Source organism: Sinocyclocheilus grahami, unplaced genomic scaffold (assembly GCF_001515645.1).
Source record: "Sinocyclocheilus grahami isolate Dianchi unplaced genomic scaffold, SAMN03320097.WGS_v1.1 scaffold1673.1, whole genome shotgun sequence".
Taxonomy (NCBI): Eukaryota; Metazoa; Chordata; class Actinopteri; order Cypriniformes; family Cyprinidae; genus Sinocyclocheilus; species Sinocyclocheilus grahami.
Window position 1 is genome coordinate 21,346 of NW_015506852.1, and position 18,102 is coordinate 39,447.

Below are 18,102 nucleotides of genomic sequence, written 5' to 3' on the forward strand. Positions count from 1 at the left end.
CAGTTATATCACCGTGACCTCTGGGAAAAAGCATATTGTACTTCCATTTTGAAACACACACACACACACACGCACGCACTCACACACACACACACACACACACACACACACACACTCAGCAGCATCTTGTGAACGGATGTGCCGCACCTGCTCCCCCTCTTTTAATGCTCGTCTTGGTATCCTCCGCTGCCCTCGAGATTTTACGCAGAATTCCCCGCTGCACTCTATTTTCCAGTGTGCATGCAGGCAAAGGCAGACGGTCTGAGCGCTCTCCATCTGATGATGTTTGTGATGCACGCTGCTTGTTTCTGAGCATTCGGCTGCTTTGTGCTCTCAGTCATGCAGCGCGGTGTGTTTCGGCGCACTAAAAGGTGAAATGATTTCCAAATCTGTTTTAAATGTGGTTTTACTACACATGAGGATATCGCTGAGGTCATTGTTTACCTGCAGCCTGTGACACACTAACTGTATTAGTGCAAGAGGTTTATTAACACGTTAGTGAATGTTCTGATTAATGCATCTGGTTTCATATGATATTTCATGTGTATAGTGTATATATTATGGCGTTTGATTGAATTGAATGAAAATTTTTATTTTAATCTTGTGTGTTTGAACCAATAACTATGACTCAAAATGAACTACATTTACTTTTTGTTGAGACTTATGAGTGTTTTTCACTTTTGCGTCATAAATTACTTGTGGATCATTTGAATGTGTTGGTGAATAACTGATCTATTAGCTTCTTGTCTTGTTCTTGTTAAATCCTCCATGATGATGCCAAAAGTCTCAATAGTTGTTGTTCTCAAACGTTGAAATTAGGAGGTACTGTCTCTTTAAGAGAGGTACCGTGTTTTTAACATTGATACATTTAGTCTGCTATAGTGAAAATAGTATTCAGAGGCCCAAACTGGGCAAAAGCAAAACTATGCAATTTGGTGCATATACTGATATTTATATGGACAAAAAGGAAGATGGGATTCTGATCAATGAGATCTTTATAACAGGTATAACAGATTACTTACATAAAATGATATAAATATCAGTTGTCACTCTATATATCCCAAAAAATGTCTTAGTAAAATGATATTTAAAGGCTTAGTTTGATGAGCAAAACATATAATGCAGTGCAATACAAGGATGACTGAGAGATTAACAAATCAATGTTCCTCAAAAGATGAGATGTGAGATGTTTTGGAGGCTTGTGAAGATCATTCCTCCGCTGAGGAACATTGAAAGTAAAGCTTCTGGAAACAAATGTTTAGAAGGGGCGCTGTCACTTTAAGAGAGATAATGTGTATTTAATAAGGACGCTGTCTCTTTAAGAGAGGGACGAGGTCTCGGGTCGCTCTGTTCAGGATGATCCCTAAAGACCGTTAACTAAACGTCAGTCTACACTTTAGGCAGTTTATTAAGCATTTTTCAGCTGTTTTTCAGCTTTGCTCAGTGTAGCTGATTTTAGCTTTTACTTTCCTTGTGGGGACATTCGCTGCTTACAATGTAGATAAAGCCTAACACACACACACACACACACACACACACACACACACTGTATTGGTGTGTAATGGCTCTCATACAGTCACTCGGTCACTCGCAAGTATCTCTCTTTTACGCTCTCCTCCATTAGCTCTCTCTCTCTCTCTCTCTCTCTCTCTTTATCTGTTTATCTGTATGTCTCTCGTCCAGAGTGTCTCTCTGTTTCTTCAGAGCGTCGGTTCACATAGAGTCAGATTGATGACTGTAGAAATTTAATTTTCTGTATCGCTCTTGTTCTTCTGTAGGGCACACACGCACACACACACACACACACACACACACACACACACATTAAGAGAGATAATGTGTATTTAATAAGGACGCTGTCTCTTTAAGAGAGGGACGGGGTCTCGGGTCGCTCTGTTCAGGATGATCCCTAAAGACCGTTAACTAAACGTCAGTCTACACTTTAGGCAGTTTATTAAGCATTTTTCAGCTGTTTTTCAGCTTTGCTCAGTGTAGCTGATTTCAGCTTTTACTTTCCTTGTGGGGACATTCGCTGCTTACAATGTAGATAAAGCCTAACACACACACACACACACACACACACACACACTGTATTGGTGTGTAATGGCTCTCATACAGTCACTCGAGGCGTATCAAGTATCTCTCTTTTACGCTCTCCTCCATTAGCTCTCTCTCTCTCTCTCTCTCTCTCTCTTTATCTGTTTATCTGTATGTCTCTCGTCCAGAGTGTCTCTCTGTTTCTTCAGAGCGTCGGTTCACATAGAGTCAGATTGATGACTGTAGAAATTTAATTTTCTGTATCGCTCTTGTTCTTCTGTAGGGCACACACGCACACACACACACACACACACACACACACACACACACACAGCAGTTTCTCTGTTCTCGGCTCTGATGTGATTTTGTCTGAACATAATTTGATCTCATCAAGACATCTGATGATGGAAAACAAATCTGAAAACAATTCATTCTTAAAATAAAATATTCCTTTTAATCATTAGAGTTATGGATGAGCTACGATGGTCGGTTGGTTATATTTATTGATTAGTGAGGTGATGCATTTTTTTATTACAGTTGTATTTGAAGTTTCATTCATTTATTTATTTGTACTTATTAATCTATTTTTAAAGTTGATTTATTTTTATTTTTATTTATCTATTCTAAGTTTCTTTCATTCTTTCAGTTTGTTTGTTTGTTTGTTTATTTATTTATAAATAATTTTTTCAAGTTGTATTTACTCTTATGGTTTTCATTTTTTATTTTCTAATTGTGTTTTATTTATTTTTAAGTCAAGTCAAGTCACCTTTATTTATATAGCGCTTTTAACAATACAGATTGTGTCAAATGTATTAAAGTTTTATTTAAAATGTATATATTTATTATTATTTAAAAGTTTATTTTACTCTATTTTATTAAAAAAATTGTATTGTATCGTATTTTTATTTGTATTTATTTATTCATTTTAAAGTTTATTTTCTTTTTCAAATGTTTTTTTTTTATTTCTTTTACTCTCTTTTATTTCTTTTTTCATTTCTTTTATGTTTTTTTTTTATTTTATTTATTTAGTTTTCTTGTTATTTATTTATTTAAATGAAATTATTGAAATGTATTAAATGTATACATTTTGTAGCGATGGTGCATTAATTGTGCTGATCTGTAGCGGTTTCTTTATTTCCTCTGATTGTCTCACATTTGATACTCTTTAAATTATTTATTAATTTAATTAAACCATTGAATTCTCTGTTTGTGTGTCTGCAGTTGCCGCAGTAACCGGAAGAGTTTGATTCTGACCTCCACCTCCCCGACTCTGCCCCGCCCACATTCCCCGTTACCGGGGCACATCGGTGAGTGGCCACGCCCCCTGCTGGAAAACCAGTCGCCGTGGAAACACAGATGCTGATGTGTTTGCCGATGCATATTCTGCTTACAGACTAACTGATATGATTGAGTTTTGATCTTAATTGAGCTTCATCTGTTGTTCCTGTCCACACAGGAAGTAGTCCTCTGGACAGCCCTCGAAACTTCTCGCCCAGCACTCCGGCACATTTCTCCTTCGCTTCCTCACGACGGTAAAACAAACACACACACACACTTGGGAATAAAACCGTAGCATAAACACTTCTGCAGCTTCTGCACTCTTTGTCTCTGTAGGGATGGGCGTCGATGGTCACTGGCGTCTCTTCCATCTTCTGGTTATGGAACAAACACTCCCAGCTCAACGGTACGGGAGTTTCTCATGTAAACACATGTAGAGGTGTGACAAACACACATCAGATGAGCAGCAAACACAGCGGAAGACTGTCTTCACTGTACAGTCGGAGACAGTGGTAGTTTAGTATTTTATATATCTTATTATAGTTTTTAATAATATTTTAAATGAGTTTTTATTTTTATAGTTTACGTTTTCATTTTAAAATTTGTTAATTTTGTAATTTTGTTGTGTGGTTTTGACTATTTATATAAAAAAGTGTTTTGTAATAAATAGTCTAGAAATAAATAATAATAGTTATTATATTATTTAATATTGTATTATGTGATATAAGTATTTTAAATTATTAACATATATTTTTTCAAACCAAGGACAATGATTTGATGTTACCTGCATTTAATTCACATCTGAAATATAATTTTTTTGTTTTCCAAAAACATTTATATTTTTTATATTTTTAAAACATACATTTATATATATATTGTATGGTAATAGTCAAAGAATGCATATTTTCATGTGTGCATTTTTTTATTTATATGTTGTCGTTATGGATAAGTGTTCTTTTTAATTTTTTGTTGTTGTTGATGTTTGTTTTTTCTTTGTAATAATTAAAGAAGCATTGATTTGCTGATTGCTGTTTAAAGCAGTCCTCATGTCAGGACTGTATCTATGTTCTACGGTGGCCGAGAAGTGCAGAACAAATCGCAATTCTGAAAACAAAATAACAAATTACAAACGCAAATGCAAGTCTAAAAAACAAAATAACAATTCAGAAAACACAACAACAATTCAGAAAACATTATAACAAGTCAGAAAACACAATGACAAATCTGAAAACACAACGACAAATCAGACAAACCGGAAGAGGTAGGTATAGTTTGAGACAGCGCCATTGGTTTGGGGTTACTCACCGCTGACTGGACGAGAGATCTGTCAATCAACGTATACAGGAAGAACCAGCCGAACAACGGCAGAGTCGTGGTAGAAAGTTCGGAGATGGTATTAAAGTAGCTCAGTTTAAATGTATTGTTTGAATTGCTCTTACTATGGAATAAAAAATACAGGGTGTATATTTACATTTAGTAAAAAGTAGCTTTGCGACATCAGTTCCAGTGGTGCAGATGGATAAACGCGTGTCACTCACTTTTTGACGCGATCGACCCGGGTTCGATCCCGTCTTTTGCCGAGCTTTTTTTCCCTCCCTTTTCAAATCTCGTATTAGTAATGGATTATATTTACACTAAGTGAAAATAGCAGTATTTTTAGCAATATGCTATTTAACACTAAGTGCAAATACCTAGTTACACTATGTTAAAATAGCAGGATTTCTACTATCAAGTACACTACTTGTTGCAAATAGTGGCAATTATCTGCACTTCAGTATTGTAGTACATTATAAAACAGTATGCAATAATAACGTATTGAGTGTAAATTATAATTAAAATTTAAATTATTAAATGGATGCCACCTTATTGGTACAATAAAGCCCTCCCTACACCTACCCTAACCCTACCCCATACTTTATTTTCAACTTTTTGATTATTTCCTTCATTTTTATTGAAAATAAATGCCTTTACGATGTGATACGAGATTTGAAAAGGGAGGGAAAAAAAGTTTGGCAAAAGGCGGGATCGAACCTGGGTCGATTGCGTCAAAAAGCCAAGAGCACACTCTTATCCACCTGCACCACTGGAGCTGATGTTTCACAGCCACTTTTAACTAAATCTAAATATACACTCCGTATTTTTTATTCCACAGTGAAGGCAATTCATACAATACATTTAAACTGAGCTACTTTCATACCATCTCTGAACTTTCTACCACGACTCTGCTGTTCTTCGGCTGGTTCTTCCTGTATACGTTGATTGACAGATGTCTTGTCCAGTCAGCGGTGAGTAATCCCAAACCAATGGCGCTGTCTCAAACTATACCTACCTCTTCCGGTTTGTCTGATTTGTCGTTGTGTTTTCTGACTTGTTATAATGTTTTCTGAATTGTTGTTGTGCTTTCTGAATTGTTATTTTGTTTTTTAGACTTACATTTGCGTTTGCAATTTGTTATTTTGTTTTCAGAATTGTGATTTGTTCTGCACTTCTCGGCCACCGTAATGTTCCCTTAAAATGCTGTCTATGTAGGCGGCTCACTAGGGACTGGAGCTGATGCTTCCTGATAGTTTACAGCCTGCTCATGCCTTCCTTCTGTCACAGTTTATTGAGATGTGAGTCTGTGTGTTTATCTGCAGTCCTCCAGCTCGTCTCAGGAGCGTCTGCACCAGCTGCCGTCTCAACCCACCATGGACGAGCTGCACTTCCTGTCCAAACACTTCGGCAGCACAGAGAGCATCACTGATGATGACGGGGGACGCTGTTCACCCCACATAAGACCCCGCTCACGCAGCCTGAGGTCTGCAGACACACACGCACACACACACTCACGCACACACACACACTCACTCACACACACGCACACTCACACGCACACACACACACTCACGCACACGCACGCACACACACTCGCACACGCTCACGCTCACGCACACACTCACGCACACGCACGCACACACACTCGCACACGCTCACGCTCACGCACACACTCACGCACACGCACGCACACACACTCGCACACGCTCACGCTCACGCACACACTCACGCACACGCACGCACACACACTCGCACACGCTCACGCTCACGCACACACTCACGCACACGCACGCACACACACTCGCACACGCTCACGCTCACGCACACACTCACACTCACGCACTTGCACACGCACACACACACACTCACGCACACGCACGCACACACACTCGCACACACACTCGCACACGCTCACGCTCACGCACACACTCACACTCACGCACTTGCACACGCACACACACACACTCACACACTCACACACTCGCACACACACACACATTCTCACAGGTTTACATTTGTGAAAAGTGGGGACATCCCATAGGCGTAATGGTTTTTATACTGTACAGACCGTATATTCTATTGCCCTTTACCAACCCTACCCCTAAACCTACCCCTTACAGGAGACTTTGTGCTATTTCAGATTTTCAATACACTCCATTCTGTGTGATTTATAAGCGTTTTGAAAAGTGGGGACATGGGGTAATGTCCTGAAAAGTCACCTTCTCCTTGTAATACCTATGTCATACCTTTGTCATTATACAAATTTATGTCCTCATTTGTCACAAAAACGCATACACTCACACGCGCACACACACACACACACACACACACACACACACACACGTGTTAGTTGCAGTAGTTGTGTTTAACTCTCACTCTCTCTCTCTGTCATGTGTTCAGTCCGGGTCGCTCTCACTCCTGCTACGACAATGAGATCATTATGATGAATCATGTTTACAGGGAGCGTTTCCCTAAGGTAACACACACACACACACACACACACACACCACAGCATCTGTCTACCTGTTTCTCACACCTGTCCACCTTCACCAGTGTCTTCTCTGAAGTTCTGTGAGCACACAAACATGCTGAACAGAAGCTAGAATTATATTCATATAATTTATATACTAATTCATACAATTTCTAAATATTATAATTTCTATAATTGTCTTTGCCAACACTTTACAATGAAGTTTCATTTGTTAACATTAGTTTGCTGTATTAGTTAACATGAACAATACTTGTATTGCATTTATTATTCCTAGATAATGTTAAGTTACACACACACACACACACACACACACACACACACAGAGGCTCTCACTGGTGTCTGGTGTCTGTCTCTCAGTTTGCTGTAAGACAAACACATTTATATGGTGAGAGTGGCATCAGGTTAACCGAGGACGGCTGGAGTAATCAACAGACAAGAGATAAGAAATCAAAATAAAATCATTTTCTAAAAAATTAAAACATCTTTTATAATCTTGCTTTACACAACTATATACTGAACATCAAATGTGTATATATTTAAACATAATACATTTCAATACACCGCCTCATACATTTTAATACATACTTATTATAATTCATAAGCATTTTGTAATAAATAAATAATCCAGAAATAATAATAATAATTGTAGATTTATTTATTAGGAAATACTTAATAAAATTAATAAAAACTTCTAGAATAATTATTTATTTATATTAAATACGTATTATTATAATTATTATTATACATTTCTAGAATATCTAAAATGCTCATTTTCTTCTTCTTCTTCTTATATTACTACCTAGAACTACTACTACTGGTAATAATAATAATTGTAGATTATTTATTACAAAATGCTTTATAATAATAATCGTTATAATAATATTATTATTAGTAGTTATAAAATACTCATTATTATTCTTATTATTATTTCTAGAATATATATATCTTTAGGCGTATCTTCATAAGTAGTCTCTGTATTTGTTCCGGTCAGGCCACGGCGCAGATGGAGGGCAGGTTGTGGGATTTCATCCACTCGTATTGTCCCGAGAGCGTTCTGCCGCTGGCTGACGGAGTCCTGAGCTTCATTCACCACCAGATCATCGAGCTGTCCAGAGACTGCCTGACCAAATCTAAGGAGGGTCTCATCACGTCTGTCTACTTCTTTGAGCTGCAGGAGAACCTGGAGAAACTTCTGGACGATGTGAGTTCATCACATCAAACCTGAGATCTCATGAAACCTGCCGAGGACGGTCTCTTTACTGTAATGTGAAGAAATAATGACATTGTTTCGCTTGTTTCTCTCTGTCTGTGTCTCTCAGGCTTATAAGCGGTCAGAGAGTTCAGAGTTGACCTTTGTCACTGAGTTGGTGAAGAAACTTCTCTTCATCATCTCTCGACCTGCTCGACTATTGGAGTGTTTGGTGAGAAAATGCTTTCTTTTGCTTGTTCTTTCATCCATTCATCAGATAACATGATGCTCCAAACCCCTCTGGACACCAACAACACAAGGCTGACACTTTCCAATTTTCACTCCAACTTCAGAAAAGTATTTTAAACTAGAATCACTGCAAAACACACAAAAGAGCAAGAGCAAGTTGAATCTGTGGCTGCATTAGCATTTAGATTGGGAGCTGTGAGCGTGTTGCTGTTATCATTGGCCTTCTGTGATTCACTGCCTGAAAAACTAATTTGGAAATGTTTCTGTGCTGCTCCAGGATTAAACCACATGAACCATTCATTATCCCCATTAAACAGAGATGCCCCCAAAATGAGCTTCTAGCAGAGTCCCAGAGAGTGTGTTCATGTACTCCTGCAAATTACAAATGTTCAGTTTAATTCAGCTTTATTTTTGGAATGTCACAGAAACTGAACCCTAGAGCTGATCCTCAACCAAACAATAATGCCACCTGCACCCTGAACCCAACTGAACTTGCATTGCATTTATGACTTATTTCAGAATGAAAGAGCATGTAGCAACCTCATAGTAAAGTAATAAAAACTAGCTGCAAAATACCATGCTGAAAACTATCTTCAGAAACCGCATAGCAACATTCTAAAAACTAAACTAAACACCTTAGCAACTGCATAGCAACACATTGGACACTCTTCCAAACACCTCAGCAACCGCATAGCAACTTTCTAAAAACTAAACCAAATGCCTTAGCAACCGCATAGCAACACATTGAACACTATTCCAAACACCTCAGCAACCGCATAGCAACATTCTAAAAACTAAACCAAATGCCTTAGCAACAGCATAGCAACTTTCTTAAAACGAAACCAAACACCTTAGCAACTGCATAGCAACACGTTGGACACTATTCCAAACACCTCAGCAACCACATAGCAACTTTCTAAAAGCTAAACCAAATGCCTTAGCAACCGCATAGCAACACATTGAACACTATTCCAAACACCTCAGCAACCGCATAGCAACATTCTAAAAACTAAACCAAATGCCTTAGCAACAGCATAGCAACTTTCTTAAAACGAAACCAAACACCTTAGCAACTGCATAGCAACACGTTGGACACTATTCCAAACACCTCAGCAACCACATAGCAACTTTCTAAAAACTAAACCAAGCGCCTTAGCAACCGCATAGCAACTTTCTAAAAACTGAACCAAATGCCTTAGCAACCGCATAGCAACACATTGAACACTATTCCAAACACCTCAGCAACCGCATAGCAACTTTCTTAAAGGGGTCATATGATGCTATTTTAAAGATCATTATTTTGTGTATTTGGTGTAACAGAATATGTTGACATGCTTTAATGTTCAGAAAACACATTATTTTTCAAATACTGTACATTATTGTAGTTCCTCTATGCCCCGCCTCTCTCAAACGCTTCGTTTTCAACAAAGCCCCTCCTTTGACAAGCACAGTCTGCTCTGATTGGCCAGCTGAATCAGTGCATTGTGATTGGCCGAACACCGCAAGCACGTGTCGGAAATGTAACGCCCCTTACCATAATCGCCAGCTTCAGCTTTCAAAGTAAATATCAAGACAGTTAATAATGTCGTTAGTTTTACCATCAGTTCAAGCCCGAAAGGGCAACAGAGTCACGTGACAGACACAGTGATGATGCAGTACACAAGCCGCGGTTAAGACAGCTGACGTGCTATGATTTATGATTTGAACAGTCAATAGCAAATACTTAAACTAATAACAAAACATACTTACAGTCGCTGATTCAGAAGCGCCAGATTGTCATAGCAAAGTCGGAATTGACCCTTTTTGTTTTTTTGAAATAGCCTTTGTGCACAGCCAGCCTTGTACTCTTGTACGTCGTCCATAAAATGCGTTGCACAAATTCGAACATCTGGGTTGTGCTGTTCTGTTGTAAATAAATCTTAACCGCTGATTCCTAATTGCATCTACTTCTGGAAGGCCAAATAAAGTGCTTTTGATTTCGCACTGAAACACAGCGTCTCCCTGACATGCTGCATCAGCACTACTGCTGTTCCTGAAACCACACCTTCTTTCTTTGCGTGAACATTTGGGCGGCATTATACAAATCTTCCCACATAGTGAGGTAGATATGTGGGGGCGTTTTAGAACGAGCCGTTTTATGGGGGTGTGGCTGACTCTTAACTTTTATAAAGAATATCTCTTTGGATTTGAGACTTTAGTCTTTGCAACTTCTTGGAAAATTTGAAATTGCATCATATGACCCCTTTAAAACTAAACCAAACACCTCAGCAACCGAATAGCAACACATTGAACACTATTTCAAACACCTCAGTAACCGCACAGCAACTCTAATAGATTTCACTCTGACACGTTGTGCAGGAGTTTAACCCTGAAGAGTTCTACCATCTGCTGGAGGCGGCTGAAGATCACGCTAAAGAAGGACACCTGATGAAGACCGACATCCCGCGATACATCATCAGTCAGCTGGGTCTGACCAGAGACCCTCTGGAGGGTGAGAGACCACAGTCACACAACAATCACACAGCACTGATTCCAGTACAGTGAACCGGCAGCAGATCACTCACCGACTGTCACGTCTGTGTTTCAGAGATGGTCAGTCGAGAGCATTACGACAGTGAGGGGCCGGTCACACCAGAGACAGACGACTCTGCAGAGGTCTGAACACACACACACACAGCCCCGGGAAATCTGAAAATGATTGCTTGTCAGTAAAGCATCTGTTACAAGATAATAATGGCATCCTGTGTGAGAGTTGAGCTGATTTTTCTCTTTTCCAGGGAAAAATGAAACCCATGAAGCCACCTGGAGAGGAAGATTTCCAGACCATCAAACTGATCAGCAATGGAACCTATGGGTAAACCAGCACACACACACACACCCGTTTGATTCAATATCTAGATGAGGATAGAAAGTTAATAGAGCAACATTTATTTGTAACTGAAAGCTATTGTAACATTATAAATGTCTTTACCGTCACTGTGGATACAAAAGCATCTACTAAATAACCAAACGCACATAGAGAAGTTGAGACACTGACAGAAGTTGCTGTGTTTTAGCGCGGTGTATCTGGTCCGCCATCTGGAGACGCGGCAGCGTTTCGCTATGAAGAAAATCAACAAACAGAACCTGATTCTGAGGAACCAGATCCAGCAGGCATTTGTGGAGCGAGACATCCTGACCTTCGCCGAGAACCCGTTCGTGGTCAGCATGTTCTGCTCCTTTGAGACTAGACGACACCTGTGTATGGTCATGGAGTACGTGGAGGGTGAGACACGCACACACTTTTATTGCTCTTTTAAAGCTTTATTGACTTTATTGAGGTCTCAGGTGTGTTTTCTTTAAGTATCAACTCTGAGATGTTTCTCTTAAAGTGCCTGAGAAATAAAACAGACCCAGACGAGTGTATAGTCGTCATCCAGTAAGAGTCTAGGGTAGGGCTGGGCGACTTCGGTCCTGGAGGCAGGTGTGTTTTATTATGGTTGGAGCTAAACCCTGCAGGACAGTGGCCCTCCAGGACTGAAGTTGCCCAGCCCTGGTCTAGGGCTGTAAAATGAATGTGGAAAGCAGCTCAGATCATTTGATGAGAAAAGTTTGAGTTCATGTTGGGGATCTCGAGCAAATCTGAGCACAGTTTGAGATCTCTTCGGAAACACTTGAGGAGACGTGTGAGATTACTGGAGTCTTTTTAAAACATCTGAGAAGCAGGATATTTCTGTATTGTTGTCATATGAGAAACAACTGAGATGTTAATGAGATGTTAATTTTGTTTCAGGAGGCGACTGCGCGACACTGCTGAAGAATATTGGAGCGTTGCCTGTGGAAATGGCGCGCATGTATTTTGCTGAAACCGTGCTGGCACTCGAATACATCCACAACTATGGAATCGTGCACCGAGATCTCAAACCGGACAAGTAATACACCAATAACATTTAAAATATTTCTGAATTATATTTAATGATGATGGCAGGGAGCATGTCATTTACTAAATGACCATGCGCATTCAATTAAATGATTGCTGAGATTCATTTTCCATCTGTTGTGCAATGACATAGAGCACTTCCTGTATGAGATTAATGATATCGTTTAATTCGGACAGATTGTGTTATATAATTAAACACATGTCAGAAGTGCCACTCAGCTTGAGTGTGTGTTACTGTAGAGACTGTCTCACATATTCTCTGTCTGTCTGTATCTCTCTCTCTCCATCAGTCTGCTGATCACGTCAATGGGTCACATTAAACTCACTGATTTCGGTTTGTCTAAAATGGGTCTCATGAGTCTCACCACAAACCTGTACGAGGGACACATCGAGAAGGACACCAGGGAGTTCCTGGATAAACAGGTACCAGAGAATACTTACAATATTCTATACTGCACATAGTCATGGTCTAAAAGCCACAAAACTACAGTTTTAATTTCATTGTGTGCCTATTTATTTAGTTATTTTTTATCATAACAAAAGTAATTAACACATTCAAGTTTATGATAAAGTGTCACTGATGAAGTGTTGATGAAGCAACACCTTAGCAACTGCATAGCAACATGCTAAAAATGATTTCAAGCACTGTAGCAACCGCATAGCAACATGCTGAAAACTATTCCGACCGCCTCAGCAGCCTCAGCAACCGCATAGCAACATGCTGAAAACTATTCCAACCGCCTCAGCAACTGCATAGCAACACGCTGAAAACTATTCCGACCACCTCAGCAACCGCATAGCAACACGCTGAAAACTATTCCGACCGCCTCAGCAGCTGCATTGCAACACGCTGAAAACTGTTCCGACCGCCTCAGCAGCCGCATAGCAACACGCTGAAAACTGTTCCGACCGCCTCAGCAGCCGCATAGCAACACGCTGAAAACTATTCCGACCGCCTCAGCAGCCGCATAGCAACACGCTGAAAACTATTCCAACCGCCTCAGCAATCGCATAGCAACACGCTGAAAAGCAATCCAAACACATCATAACCGCATAACAACGCCCTGAAAACTAGTCCAAACACCTTAGCAACCGTATAGCAACGCACTGAAATTGTAGTAGCTTGGCTTTATTGTAGTAGCTTTTGCAATTGTCTCTAAATTAAAATTACTTGATTCATTTAATTTATTTTAACATAACAAATGTAATGTAGCAGAATTTATAATTCAAGGTGATGATAAAGTGTCACTGATGATGTCATGTTAAGAGGCTTGACTGTCGTTCTTTGACCTTTGACCCCAGGTTTGTGGCACCCCAGAGTACATCGCCCCGGAGGTGATCCTGCGGCAGGGTTACGGCAAGCCAGTGGACTGGTGGGCCATGGGCATCATCCTCTACGAGTTTCTGGTGGGCTGCGTGCCGTTCTTCGGCGACACACCAGAGGACTTGTTTGGTCAGGTGATCACAGGTAAAGACACACCTACAATAACACACCTCATGAATCCAAATAAAGAAGATCTACACAATGTCAAATATGCATGTGTGTAGATGACATTGTGTGGCCCGATGATGATGACACCCTCCCCGCTGATGTGCAGCACCTGATCTCATCTCTCCTGCAGACCAACCCGCTGCTCAGACTGGGCACAGGTGACATCACACACCTGCAGTCATGTGACCAGCTGTCACTAAAGACGCCGATGTAATCTAAATGTTAGAGCTGTTGACTTAGATAAGAGCTGTACTATAAGGCCTCTAAATCTGCTTGTATGAACCATGTTTGAAGCATTTGTAGCATATCTAAAAAAAATTATATACTTAAAAAAGCATATTTCTTGGCTGAAAAATAGTTAAAACGCTCAAAACTCAAATCCCTAAACCTACTTTTTGAACTTTGGTTCATTCTTGGACAGTATAACAGGTGAAAATGTCCCATAGACTTACACATAAGGAGGGACTCAAGGTCTGACCACCTAGAATACCTAAGTAACAACATAACAACCTTGCAGTATCACCCTAGCAACCACTCAGAACTTCTTACGAAACCAGCTGGCAACCACATAGTAGCAACTTTAATACCACTCAGAACCACCTGCATTAAAAACAACCTAGCAACAGCCTAGCAACCACTCAAGACACCTTAGAAACCACCTAGCAACCACATAGTAGTAAGTAGTAAAACCATTCAGAAGCACTTACTGCATAGCATGCATTAAAAAAAAACTAGCAACAGCCTTGCAACCACTTTGAACACATATGAAACCACCTAGCAACCACATAGTAGTAAGTAGTAAAACCATTCAGAAGCACTTACTGCACAACATGCATTAAAACACCGTAGCAACAGCCTAGCAACCACTCAAGACACCTTAGAAACCACCTAGCAACCACATAGTAGTAAGTAGTAAAACCATTCAGAAGCACTTACTGCATAGCATGCATTAAAAAAAACCTAGCAACAGCCTTTCAACCACTTAGAACACATATGAAACCACCTAGCAACCACATAGTAGTAAGTAGTTGAAACCATTCAGAAGCACTTACTGCACAACATGCATTAAAACACCCTAGCAACAGCATAGCAACCGCTCAAGACACCTTAGAAACCACCAAGAAACCTATAGCAGGTTTGAAACCACTCAGAATCCCCAACAACTGCATAGCATGCAAAAAAAAACCCTAGCAACCACTCAGAATCTGTTTTTAATGATTACTATTATTAGTAGTTCATTTGATAATTTACTAAATATTGATTGTCTTTTATCATATTGCTGTCGTCACCTCACATGGTTTATTGTTTTAGTAAAGCCATATGTTCTGCACGCGCTGATTGAAGTCATGTGTTTGTGCGCAGGTGGAGCGTTCGAGGTGAAGCAGCATTCGTTCTTCTGTGATCTGGACTGGAGCAGTTTGCTCCGACAGAAAGCCGAGTTCATCCCTCATCTGGAGTCGGAGGAGGACACCAGCTACTTCGACAGTGAGTGACGGACAGATAGTGTGTGTTTGTGCTGTCGTCTGTTAGTGTGCGTTAGTGAGTAACTCATCCGTCTTTTTCAGCGCGATCAGAGCGGTATCATCACGTTCACTCGTACGATGAGGACGACACCAATGACGATGAGCCAGTGGAGATTCACCACTTCTCCTCTTGCTCGCCACGCTTCAGCAAGGTTAGACCTCTCTGTCTCATGAGAATGATTCTGCCGTTTACACAATCGCAAGGATTATGGGTAATGTAGCCCATTCAACGATTCATCTAGTGCATCTGAATCACAGGTGTACAGCAGCATGGAGCATCTGTTCCAGCTGGAGCACAAGCCTGTGGTGACCCGTCGAGAGCCCAAAGCTCACAGAAAAGATCGCAGTAAGAGAGAAAGTCTAGGCAGCCTGACCCTCCGAGACAAGACCTGGAGAACCGGATCCCCTGAGATGTAAGAAAGACAGAGGGCAACAACATAACAACCTCCCAGAGTAGCCTAGAAACCACATAACAACAACAAAGTAGCACATTTAAAACCACCCAGTACTGCCTAACTGCACTACATGCACTAAAAGCGGCCTAGCAACCACTTAGAAAACCTTAGAAAACCACATAGTATCACATTTAAAACCACTCCCTAGCAACCCTTTCAGAACACCTTGGAAAACACCTAGCAAGCACGAAGTCACACATTTATAACCACTCAGAACTGCCTACCAACTGCATATACTAAAAACACCCTAGTAACCACCTAGCAATGCCATAGCATCCGTTCAGAACACCTTAGAAACCACCTAGAAATGTTTAAAATTACCCAGGACCGCATAGCATACACCAAAAACACCCTAGCAACCACCCTTTCTAGCACCTCACAATGTCTCGAGAAAATATAAACATCTAATTTTGATTAGAGAGACACCTAATCTTCAGTAAACCCCTCTATTTGTCCTGCTGTCTCTGTAGGAAGCGTTTGTCGTGTTCAGAGTTGTCCTTCACTGAGTCAGAGTCCAGTCCTCCAGGCGCGCGCCGGCGTTTCTCAGCGCTGATGGACACGCACCGCTTCGCTTCTCCACTAGAGGGAGACGGTGATGTGCACACGCGCCAAACACCCATCAAAACCAGGGGTTTATCACTAGAGGGCGCCAGCGTGCCCATCGGCTCTGGACTGGTGGAGTCCAGCTCTGCGGCGTCAGTGGGACATCCTGGAGGTGATTTAGTCTTATAATTAAAAATAAAGAACATAATTTCATACGTTCTACTGTTGTGCTCCTGGGTGTCAATCACTCAAAGTACCGTCCAGTTTTATCTCACATTCATATGAATTAGTTTTGTATCTTCCTGTCTCTCAGATAAACTCCTGCGGCCTGCCGATGCCGTGGCTCCTCTACACATACCAGACTCATTTGGGCCTCGCGTAGGAAGTGACCTCGTCTTACGAAGAGCGCGACATCATCAGATTCCGACTGACAGTGAGAAACGTACCGCAACTCGCTCAGGAACCAAAGTCATAAAGTCGGCCTCTGCCACGGCCCTGTCTGTCATCATACCTGCAGGTGAGACCTCAGACACCATTTCATTATTATTATTATAATTAACAACAACCAATAAAATCATAGCGCTTCAACATTAAAATAATTGTACTATTTTCTTTTAGATTTTTGCCTTTTTTATGGCATGTTTTTATGTATAATAATAAAAATACATGAATAATGATTAATAATAATTAAATAATTAATAAAAAATAAAATGTAAAAAGAGTTTAAAAATGTCAACAACCCACAAAATCGCAACACTACTTTTCATACACTTATTTTCATAGTGTACAAACACTATAAATGTCAACAACCAATAAAATATGAATAAAAATATTTTGATTGTAAAAAATACAAGTTTTCTTTTTTGGTTTTTGTATTATTTGTGTACACATTCTATAAAATCGTAATTTATGTTTTGTTTAATGTATAATAAAAAACATTAATAATGAGCCTTTTTGTGAGGTCTCATTTATGAAACATGCAGATTTAAGTGTAAATCGTTCTTAAAACCATTCTTATGTAAACTGTTCCATGCACAAATTTTGTGTAAAAAAATTTGCATGAAACAATTTCTCCCTTGCTTTTGTTTAATGAAGTGTTTTTTTAGATAAGAAATGTCAACAACCTACAAAATCGCAAAAAAAAAGTACTCACAACTTTACACCTTTGTACGGAAGTTCTAAGCGGCCATGCATTATAATTTTTTTCCTTCTTGTTTTCTCGTTATAACGACTTATTTTCTCGTTATATCGACATTACGAGAGTTGTTTTCTCGTTATAACGACTTAATTTTCTCGTTATATCGACATAACGAGAGTTGTTTTCTCGTTATAACGACTTATTTTCTCGTTATATCGACATAACGAGAGTTGTTTTCTCGTTATAATGACTTATTTTCTCGTTATATCGACATAACGAGAGTTGTTTTCTCGTTATAACGACTTAATTTTCTCGTTATATCGACATAACGAGAGTTGTTTTCTCGTTATAACGACTTAATTTTCTCGTTATATCGACATAACGAGAGTTGTTTTCTCATTATAACGACTTAATTTTCTCGTTATATCGACATAACGAGAGTTGTTTTCTCGTTATAACGACTTAATTTCTCGT

At 39.8% G+C, this 18,102-nt stretch overlaps 1 protein-coding gene across 2 annotated transcripts in view; it reads left to right on the plus strand.

Annotated features, from left to right (window-relative positions):
• Positions 1 to 18,102, plus strand: part of mast1b (microtubule associated serine/threonine kinase 1b) — a 40,019-nt gene that overhangs the window by 13,218 nt on the left and 8,699 nt on the right. For both annotated transcript variants that reach the window (XM_016258337.1, XM_016258338.1), the window contains exons 3-22: positions 3,259 to 3,344; positions 3,494 to 3,569; positions 3,652 to 3,721; positions 5,952 to 6,112; positions 7,030 to 7,105; positions 8,112 to 8,321; positions 8,440 to 8,541; positions 10,917 to 11,049; positions 11,146 to 11,213; positions 11,336 to 11,412; positions 11,615 to 11,823; positions 12,331 to 12,469; positions 12,768 to 12,900; positions 13,780 to 13,945; positions 14,026 to 14,127; positions 15,332 to 15,454; positions 15,535 to 15,644; positions 15,751 to 15,905; positions 16,418 to 16,662; positions 16,804 to 17,007. In XM_016258337.1, coding sequence (XP_016113823.1) covers positions 3,259 to 3,344; positions 3,494 to 3,569; positions 3,652 to 3,721; positions 5,952 to 6,112; positions 7,030 to 7,105; positions 8,112 to 8,321; positions 8,440 to 8,541; positions 10,917 to 11,049; positions 11,146 to 11,213; positions 11,336 to 11,412; positions 11,615 to 11,823; positions 12,331 to 12,469; positions 12,768 to 12,900; positions 13,780 to 13,945; positions 14,026 to 14,127; positions 15,332 to 15,454; positions 15,535 to 15,644; positions 15,751 to 15,905; positions 16,418 to 16,662; positions 16,804 to 17,007 — 2,645 coding nt within the window. The remainder of the gene's footprint in view (positions 1 to 3,258; positions 3,345 to 3,493; positions 3,570 to 3,651; positions 3,722 to 5,951; positions 6,113 to 7,029; positions 7,106 to 8,111; positions 8,322 to 8,439; positions 8,542 to 10,916; positions 11,050 to 11,145; positions 11,214 to 11,335; positions 11,413 to 11,614; positions 11,824 to 12,330; positions 12,470 to 12,767; positions 12,901 to 13,779; positions 13,946 to 14,025; positions 14,128 to 15,331; positions 15,455 to 15,534; positions 15,645 to 15,750; positions 15,906 to 16,417; positions 16,663 to 16,803; positions 17,008 to 18,102) is intronic.